At 51.9% G+C, this 10,216-nt stretch overlaps 1 protein-coding gene across 1 annotated transcript in view; it reads left to right on the top strand.

The window, feature by feature from the left end:
• Nucleotides 1-9,086: 9,086 nt before the first annotated feature.
• HNF1A (HNF1 homeobox A) overlaps nucleotides 9,087-10,216 on the top strand; it is a 21,083-nt gene continuing 19,953 nt past the window's right edge. The window contains exon 1 of the mRNA XM_087424094.1: nucleotides 9,087-9,462. Within this exon, the coding sequence (XP_087280220.1) occupies nucleotides 9,125-9,462 (338 nt within the window). The 5' untranslated portion in view covers nucleotides 9,087-9,124. The remainder of the gene's footprint in view (nucleotides 9,463-10,216) is intronic.

Below are 10,216 nucleotides of genomic sequence, written 5' to 3'. Positions count from 1 at the left end.
GTCCTTACTATTACTGGTTTACTGTAAAGGATATTACAAAGGATACAAATGACTTGCCAGAGGAAGAGGGACATAGGAGGAGGTCCGGAAGGGTCCTGAATGCAGGAGCTTCTGTCCCCGTGGAGTTGGGGTGCACCACTCTCCGGGCACATGGATGTGTTCACCAAACCACGAGCTCTCCAAACCCTTTCATTTAGGGTTGTTATGGAGGCTTCACTACTTTGGCATGATTGATTAAATCATTGGCCATTGGTGATGAACTCAATCTCCAGCCCCTCTCCCCTCCCCAGGGGTCAGGGGTGGGGGTTGGTGGGTGGGAGGGAAATTTCTAACCCTGTACAGTAACCATGCCTTGGTCATTCTGGTGAGGACCCCCAGAGCCCCCAGCCATCAGTCATCTTATTAATGTACAAAAAGACACTCTCATCTTTGTGTCGATTCCAAAGGCCTTACAAGCTCTTCACATCAGGAATCAGGGGCTAAGATCAGACAGTATAACAAAAGATGCTTCTATCACCTGCAACACTCAATTTTACAACAGTTTAGGAGCCCTGGGCCAGGACCTGGGAACGAAGACCAAATATATATATTTCTATCACCATCTCACAGTAGCCACGTCTACTGTGCGGTGGTCTGGTCTCTGCCCGTCTCCACGCTGCCCTGCGCCCCGGGGGTCTTCCCTGTCGCTGCCCCGTGGTTGGGTGTGGCAAGTGGAAAGGCCAGCGGGAGACGGGAGGGCAGGACACAGGGAGGTGGAGGTGGAGGATTTACTGTCGTGTCCCGTGTCCCCCCCCCCCGGCGTTGAGTCACCTGGCTCTGTGCTCTCCAGATAGCCCCTTCCAAGGCACTGGTGGCCATTCCCACTCCTCACTCGTCCAGGCCCAGGCCTGCCAACAGCTCCCCCACCGTGACCAGCCCCAGCCCCCACCCCGGAGACTCCACCCCTGGGGTCCCCCTCCATCTGCTCCCACTTTGGTAAAGAGGTCCTTTATGATAGCTTCCCACATCCTCTAATTTGAGAGTGCCAGCTGGATCCCACCAGGACCCCGACCAGTTCGCTCAGGGTGTGAAAATGAAGTCACACCAAAGGGAAGCCTTGGTCCCACCCTGTCCTCCAGTGTCCGGGGTCCCCTCCCCAGAAACAACGAATGTGCCCAGGATCCTTTGTATCTCTCCATCCAGAAACACGATCGCACGGTTTTCGTTTGTTTCTTTTGGATGATCAACAACTCGTGAGTTTAGAGGCTGCGAGTCAGGCACGTGAATGGATGTGACTGGAACACCAGGTCCCGAGGACACCCGGTTCAGCCTGATCTCCCTCTTTCGCTTTGTACCCTCACAAAGGCCTCCTTTTCAGTGGGCGGAGTCCAGAAGTGGCAGCTTTCTGGAATTGCTGATGTTCCAATGTTGAGGCTGCGACTAATTGACACTTGTCCATCAGTGGGAGGTCTGCCAATGAGAACTGGTTTCAGCAAGACCCAGGCGTTGGCACTTCCTGGTCCCACAACTTCAGGCGTATAAGCCAATCCGGGAAAGCTGGCAGGGCTAGGAATCCCGGCTGGCAGCCTGCGCCTGCATTTGGCTCTTGGCTACTTTTTGGACTCGCTCAGCTGCGTGGTCTACTTTTCCCCAAAGAAGCCAAGGAGCAATTTTCATAATTCCTAAAAGACGTAGTTTTGTTCCCCTGGAGCTGTTTCATCCTGGGGCTTGGAGCCCAGCTTCCTGGGTTCAAATCCCAAATCTGCCATTTCCTAGCTGGGAGACCTTGGGCAAGTTGCTTAACTTCTCTGTGCCTCAGTTTCCTCATCTGTGAAATGGGGAGAATAATAGAACCTACCTCATAGAACTGTTGTGAGAGTTCAAGGAGCAAGTAAATGTAAAGCACTCAGTACAGGGCTTGGCACATATTAGGTCTCAAAAACATTAGCTATTTTTTTTATTAGGATGAAAACTAACATTTAATCGAATGCCTGCTTGCTGTATAGACACAACTGCTGTTTATCTCCTCGAATTCTCACAACAACCCTGTCAGGCCCAATTATCCCTACTTTACAGAGGAGGAAACTAGGGTTCAGAGTGGTTATGGGACTTGTTCAGAATCACACGGCGGGGTCATGGCAGAGCTTGTAACAGTTTGCTCTGTGGGCAGAGCTCTCAACTCGCCCTGGGGTTTGAAGTCCCAGCTAATGTACGTGTTGGCTCACTTTGATTCACGTCCTTGTGTTACAGTAGGGCTCTCTGGGCTTTTGCTGGCTGAAACCAGGTTATTTGTCTTGTGAACACCCGAGGGGGGAAGCCACGTCTGAGACACCCAAGAGGCCGTGTCAGACAGTTTCCGCAACTTGCTAGATCCTGAGAAAACTGCCTGAGGTGTTTGTTCAAAGAAGAGATTGTCTGGCATTTCTCCTAGAAAGTTTGCTGCAGGAACAAAGGGGCGTGGCCTTGGAATCTGATTTTTTTTTTACCTCGGTGACTGGGAATTCTTAGGATAAGGCAGGTTTGGAGACTTTTGCTGCGTGGACTTCGAGCGCCCTCTGCTGCCGATGAAGAGGATGACAGTAAAACAGACGGCGGCGTCCCCGGGCGCGGGCGCCGTCCCTCGACAGGTGTTTTCCCGCTTCAAGGCTTTGTTCTACCCTTGAGGGTTACAACGGGCCCGGATCAGAGCTGGGCGGTGGCACGGGGAAGGTCAAGGTTCTCCTTGCTGTCACAGAGTTTACGCTCTAGTTGCATTGACAAGATACCTTCAGGAAATCACGAGAAACGCGTTCAGAAAGAGCGGATTGAGCTCCCTCCCGCAGTATTTCCTGGGCATGCGCAGTGTATGGAGCCCCAGGCGTGTAGGTACCAGCATTTCTGAGCCCCGGGAGCCCAGGAAGAGACGACCGAGGTTCTTGCCATCTGTGGCCCACAGCCAGGTGAGGATCCGGGGACAGACACCTGAGATGGGGAACAGAACGTGGGTACCACATAGCCTGGAGAGCCTGGCTCATTTGGGGCGGCGGGGAGGAGCTACCACCCAAATAAAAATAACTTTATTTTTTTTTCTATTTTATACCTGTGAAAATAAATATTCATGTTAAACTATTCAAATAATACAGAAAAGAGTGAGAAAGAAAGTACAAATCACCTGAAATTTAAAGTGTCAGTTCAATGGTTGTATATTACCAGGGTTGTGCAACCATCATCACAGTCTAATTTTTTTCCAGTTTTATTGAGATATAATTGACATGTAATATTGTATTAGTTTATGGTGTACAGCCTACTGATTTGATACATGTATATATTGTGAAATGGTTACCACAATAAGTTTAGTTAACATCTATGGCCTCCCATAGTTACATTTTTTTTTCTTTTTTTTGAGGCTTCTTTTCTTCCTTTCTTTCCCCCTCCCCTGCTATTATTTTTGTTTGTGCATAGCTCCCTGCCAAAGGTAACTGATGTTGACAGCTTGGAGCATGTCCTTCCACATCTTTCTCAAATATGCATATAGAAACACATTTATCGTTGTTTTACAGAGAACAATATTCAGTTCTCTGCCCTTTGCTGCACGGAGCTTGCACACTTTGGGCCTCGCTCCAGACCCATTAAATCAAATCCTTGAGCGTGGAGCCAGGAATCTGTATGTCTCACCCTCGATCCAGGGCTTTCTGGTGCTGCTGGCCCTGCTCCAGTGAGTTGGGGAAGGCTGGCTAGTGAAGGCTCATGTTGCTGTGGGCAAGAGAAGGGGTCAGAAGGAGACCTGTAGAGGATCTTGAGGACAGGCTAACAGGTGGAGGTCTCCAGGTAGAGAAAACAGCTTGTGCAGAGGCCTGGATGTGAGAGATTCCAGGTGTGCTCTGGAGATGGAAATAGTGTGGCTGGTTAGAGAGCAGAGTTGCGGTATTGATGGCCTTGAATGCCAGAGTCAGGGCTTAAGAGTCAAATGGAATGGGTGGCAGGGACTCTTATGTGGAGAACTTTTGCCAAAGAAGAGAACTCAGCCTGGACAAGGTGAGTGGGGCAGTCATGTTAATAATCACGTAATGATAATCATTCAGTAGTGGGGAGCGCTTACAATGTGCTAGGCACAGTGCTTTATGTGTATTACCTCATTAATCCTCCTTACAACCCATGAGGCAGATAGTATTTCCATCCCCATATTAGAGAAGAGGAATCTGAGGCACAGAGAGGTTAAGCAAGTTGCCCAAAGTCACACAGCTGGCAAGTGGCAGAGCCAAGCTCAAACCCAGGCACTTGAGTCTGTGCTCTTAACCACCGTGTTTTATTCCCTCAGCTCCTTAGTTTCTTCATCTGCAAAACCAGCATGGAGGTGACAAGGCCAACGGGCAGAGATACACTTACCCAGAACAACAACAAAAAGTAATAGTAACAAGTATTTAGTGAGAGTGAACTGCCTCAAAGAAAGAGGGACATAGAATAGCAGTCAAGGGCTTGGATTCTGGCATCAGAGAGAGCTGGGTTCAAATCCTAGCTCTGCCGTGCACTAGCTGGGCAGGATCCATATGCTCTTAGAGCCTCAGTTTCCTCATCTGTAGTATGGGCTGAAAGTACCTACCCCATGAGGCTATTGAGATGTTAAATGGATGAAAATCGCATATAGCAGCGACTGTTCAATAAAGATTTAAAGGGCAGTGGGACTCGGAGGAGGAATAGTTCAAGTTTGAATACAGGTGGGCCCCGAGGTGTGGGGGGGGTGGTGGTAATCCAATTCCAAGAGTCTGAGACTGACTGACAGGGCTCAGTGTTGCCTCCCAAGGCCAAGGAGAAGCCTTACGCCTTGCCTCAACTTTGGCCTTGCAAACAGCTGCTCGCCCGGCAGGAGAGTGTGGCGATGAAGCTCAGAGCTACCACTGACGGGATATCTGCTGTGTCCAAGCCCGTCCGCTAGGGCCGCAGTTCCCAAACTGTGCGCCGAGGTGCCCCTGGGCACTGCGGACTATTTTAGAGGATTTTTGAAAGGAACACAGCGCCATCTGCCGGACACCTTGCAAACTACCAGCTCAAGGTAGTTCGCGGTTTCAATGTTTGAGGAGCTTCCTTCCTTTAGATGACGTCACAGCTTTGTAAAGCTGGGTTTATGGCAGTTGTTCTGATAACAAGCAAATATCTTGCAAAAATCATTGTGGAGCAGGAAATGAGGGTGGTAACGTCCAGTCTAATTCCAAGGGTCGAGCAGTTGTGCAGAGCCCCACAAGCCCACCCACCCATAAGCACATACTTAGCATTAAGAAGGAACTAAAATATTATTTTTTTCTTTCAATTGATGTGCATTTTTCAAGCGGCTACTAAGTTGTGAGGACATGAATACTTATTAGTTGTTTTAACCTAACTACTTATAAAAGTTAACTGTTAGTTTTTTTGTAGAGGCAGGAGGTGCCGTGAAAACATCACCGAGACACTAGAGGCGCCTTGAACTGAGGGAGTTTGGAATTTCTACGTTACGCTCTTTACAACCCTGGCAGATCCATACTTCTATTTCATAGATGAGTCAGGAAAGGCTACCCAGCGGGGGTGGGGGTGGTGTGTGGGGACAGTGATTCTCAGGAAGGCAAACTGCTCTCCCAACCTGGAGTCAGTTCAGATTTGTGCCCTGACTGTGGGGAAGGGCAGCCCTTTCTGTCTGTCTGCCTCCATGTCTGCGGGGCAGCAGGGTCAGGTTGCTGATGTCCCTTCTCCTTCATCAGAGGGGGCCCCAATCAGGGCCCAGGACAATAGCCCCTGTGTGTCCTGGGAGCTGAAGTTGGGCCCTGGGGGCCTCTCTCCTTAGACCTCCTGAAGGCTCTCCCCCCACCCACTGCTGGTCCACCTCCCAACCAAACCCACCTTCAGTCCTGGAGGCACCGGCTCGGCCGCCTGGCTGCAGGAGGACCTAGCAGTTCATGAGTTCAAAGTTGTGCAAAGGATCCCGCCCCACCCTTCTCCCTCTTTCTGGTTCCCTCTTCTAGGTGAAAGGTCACACAGCCTCCTGGCAGGGTACCGCAAGCAGGAGCACCATGAAACCACGAAGGGACAGCACACAGCATCGCCCCTGCCCTTCAGCCTGGACTTGAGAATCCTGCCCCCAGCAGTGAGCCCCCTTACCCCAAAGCGACTCACACTGGAGGAAAAAGAAAACACTGGAAGAAAGGTGGGGTCCCCCTTTCCCAAAGGGCAACTGTCAGCATTGTCCTGCACAGTCAGACTGCCCGGCTCTGGACGCCCCTGAGCAAGCCATTGAACCCCTCTGAGCCTCTTTCCTCCGCTGCAGATGGGAATAATAACAGTGCCTACTTCACAGAGTCGTTCTGAGAGTTTAATATACGACAAAGCTTAGTGCAGAGCTAAGTATACAAGGTCGGTGCACAATGAAATTTAGCTATTCATTCATTCATTCCACAAATATTTATTGAGCACCTACTAGGTACGTACGAGGCAATATTCTAGACGCTGGGAATACAGCAGTGAACGAGACAGACAAAACCCTGCCCTCAGCAGGCTTACGTTCTAGCAGAGGGAGATGGACCATAAATAACAAACCTAATACGTAAGTAAATTCTAGAGCAGTGCTGCCCAACTGAAATATAATGTGAGCCATGTTATGTAATTTAAAATTTTCCAGTAGTACCATTACGAAAGTAAAAAGAAACAGGTGAAATTAATTTTTCTAATTTTTAATTAAAAATTTTTAAAATTTTTAATTAAAAATTTTAAAATTCACCCGATATATCCAAAATATTATCATTTCAACCAGAAGGCATTAGCCACATCTCGAGTGCTCAGTAGCCACATGTGGCTGGTGGCTGCTGTGCTGGGCAGCACAGTTGTGCAGCACGTTAGAAGGTGAATGCAGAAATGAAGACGTAATTCAGTGTCGGGGGGACTGGAGCACCCCATGTGGGAGCGGACAGACTGAGAAGGGGATTTGAGCTGACAGAGAGCTCAATTATCATTGTCAACCAGCCCCCTTCCTCCCTGCTGGCCTCGCCTGGCTGCCGGAGGGTTTTCTGGCCAATAGCATCTTATCCCTTCCTCTGTCCCCAAGCCTGACCCTGGTTCTGCAGACCCCTGAAAGATGCGGACCCTCTGGACATGCCCCAGCCTGGGGGGCGGCCCCTCAGCACCACCCCGCCTGCTCCAGGAAATGGTGTGCATCCTTTGTTCTGGGGGCTTAGGGCCACCCCGGGGGACACATAGCAGGAATTTTATCAAGGCTCTGTCCGGAGGAGGGAAGAGCTGGGTGGGGGCGTGAGGGACCAGTGCTCACCCAGGGCTGGGATTGGGGGGAGGGGAGTGAGCGCTGGAGCCTGGCTTTATTTAAAATGTTGATATTTTGTTCATCCCATGTTTTTTGCATTAATTAAAAAAATATTTTTTACTGATTCATATATCCTAAAATTCAGCCTTTTAAAAAGTTCACAATTTCCGTGGTTTTTACAGTTTTGTAACACCACCTAATCAATTTTGGGACATTTTCACCGTCCCCAAAGACACCCTGTAGCCATTAATCAGCCACTCCCCGTTCCCCCACCCCCAGCCCCTGACAACCACTAATCTACTTTCTGTCTCTATGGATTTGCCTTTCTGGACATTTCATAGAAATGGACTCACAATATGTGACCTTTTGTGTCTGGCTTATTTCCCTTAGCATAAGGTCTTCCAGGTTCATCCACATTGTAGCACGGATCAGCACTGCATTCCTTTTTATGGCCAAATAATATACCACTGCATGGATAGACCACATTTTATTTATCCATTCATCTGTTCATGGATATTTACGTTGTTTCTACTTTTTGGCTATTGTGAATAATGCTGCTGTGAACATTCACGTGAGAATTTCTATGTGGGCATGTGGTTTTTTTTGTGTGTGTGTGAAGAAGATCAGCCCTGAGCTAACATCCATGCCAATCCTCCTCTTTTTGCTGAGGAAGACTGGCCCTGAGCTAACATCTATTGCCAATCCTCCTCCTTTTTTTTCCCATTTTTCTCCCCAAGGCCCCAGTAGATAGTTGTATGTCATAGTTGCACATCCTTCTAGTTGCTGTATGTGGGACGCCGCCTCAGCATGGCCGGAGAAGCGGTGCGTCGGTGCGCGCCCGGGATCTGAACCTGGGCCGCCAGCAGCGGAGCGCACGCATTTAACCGCTAAGCCATGGGGCCGGCCCCAGTGGGCATATGTTTTTAATTCTTTTGGATTTTGCATTCATTTTGATTTTTAATATGTTGGATAAAAATATTATTTTTCTTGAATACTGAGTTTTTGGGCGCTCCGTTAAAATTCGTGTCTGACTGGCCTACCCTGTTCCCACCCTGCATCTTGCCCCTTGCTGGCTGGGTGACTTTGGGCAAGTTGCTTACCATCTCAGAGCCTCGGTTTCCTCTTCTGTGAAATGGGTATAGTCCCCATACCTGCTCACAGCTGGGAGGGGGACACAGTGAGGTCATGACGCACGTTATAGACCAGCACATCCCTGGGACACAGTAGACTTGTGCCAGTCGACAGTCTTTCCTACGGGGAGGCCTGGGTTTGGGCCTGATGGGAGGTGGCAACATAGATGTGACCTAGCCTTGCCCTTGAGGAGAGCTGGCCCACCTGCCTGGAACACTTGCTGCTTCTGTTCCCAGGGGAAACGTGCTGTTTCTGCTCTCCTGCCTCAGCCTGACCCCCTACAAGGTCCCTGGGGATGAGATCTGATGCTGCTCACCCCAGGGCCTCCTGGGCTCCCAGCACCTTCCACCCCAGCTGCCCTGGGCCCCCACCGCCGCCTCCCCCACCCTCGCTCTGCCCACTCCCACTGCAGGCCGCGGCTCCCGGCCCTCTGCGCTGCCATGAGGCCCGCACTTTGCAGGGCTGAAGTCCAAAGTCCAGGCCCTTTGCTAAGCACACGGATGAATATGAACCTTGGAGAATTTCCCCAGCTCCAATGTAAACAGAGCGGGCAGGGGCCCTGATTCACTGGCCGCTGGGGCCAGGGTTGGGGGTTGGGGGTGCCCACAGGGCTTGGCTAGTGGGGTTTGGGGGGGTCGTGGGTGCAAGGAGCCTGGTCTGTGCCTGCCTGCTGGCCGGCGGGCAAGGAGACGGCCCACGCGGGGGAGGCGGCCAGCTCGGTGGCCCCGGGCCGCGTGGTCCAGCGGCAGAGGAGCCATGGTTTCTAAGCTGAGCCAGCTGCAGACGGAGCTCCTGGCGGCCCTGCTCGAGTCGGGCCTGAGCAAGGAGGCGCTGATCCAGGCCTTGGGGGAGCCGGGGCCCTACCTTCTGGCTGGGGATGGCCCCCTGGACAAGGGGGAGTCCTGCGGCGGCGGCGGCGGCGGCGGCCGAGGGGAGCTGGCCGAGCTGCCCAATGGGCTGGGGGAAACGAGGGGCTCCGAGGACGAGACGGACGACGATGGGGAAGACTTCACGCCGCCCATCCTCAAAGAGCTGGAGAACCTGAGCCCCGAGGAGGCGGCCCACCAGAAAGCCGTGGTGGAGACCCTGCTGCAGTAAGGCCCCTTCCCCGTGCCCGGCTCCCCGGGGGCCCACCCGCTGCTCCTGGCCGCGCCTGCTGAGGCCGGAGTTCCACGAGTGTGGCCTCCAGCCCAGTTGTCGGGAAGGGGACGGGGCCCAGGCGAGCTTGCGTGGGTGGGGGTCCTCGCTTGAGGTTGGAGCCTCCAGGCCTGACCTGGCCTCTGCAGAGTCTGAGTCCCCACGAGCCGCGGCTTTCGGCCCAGCTCCTGGGAAGTGGGGACATGCCCCAGGGGAGCTCCGAGACGGGGAAAAGAGGGAGAATCCACATCCAAGTGCCTGGAGAACCGGGGTGGGGGCTGGAATTTTTAGCTACCACGGCCATTTCCACTCCCGAAACCCTAACTGCCCTGCTAAGCGACAGGATGCACCGCTGGGGAGGAGGGGCTGAGGCTGGGGTTTTGGGGACTCCCCAACCACCCGGCGACTCAAGCATTCAGCCAGGAAAGCCCAGATCTTTCTTACCTGAGGGAGATGGAGCCTTGGGGTGGGAGCTGCTCCTCTTTCCTGCACAGCCTCAGGCGCCATTAGAGTCCTCCCCGTTCTGTACCCCCATCCATTGGCTGGCTCCCCATCTCCCAGAGAACTGGGTGGGTCTGAGCCGGATGCTTCCCCTCTCCTCAGCAGAGCTAACCTGGTTACTAATTACCTGCAAGCTTTATTATTTCTCTTTTGTTTTATAAATTTATAAACAGCAAAAGGCTCTGATAAGGCCTGTGATCATTAACTTGG

Source organism: Ceratotherium simum, chromosome 35 (genome assembly GCF_057802395.1).
Source record: "Ceratotherium simum simum isolate JZ-2026a chromosome 35, ASM5780239v1, whole genome shotgun sequence".
NCBI classification, from domain to species: Eukaryota; Metazoa; Chordata; class Mammalia; order Perissodactyla; family Rhinocerotidae; genus Ceratotherium; species Ceratotherium simum.
The sequence above is the reverse complement of the archived record's forward strand: the minus strand, read 5'-3'. Positions and strand labels throughout refer to the sequence as shown.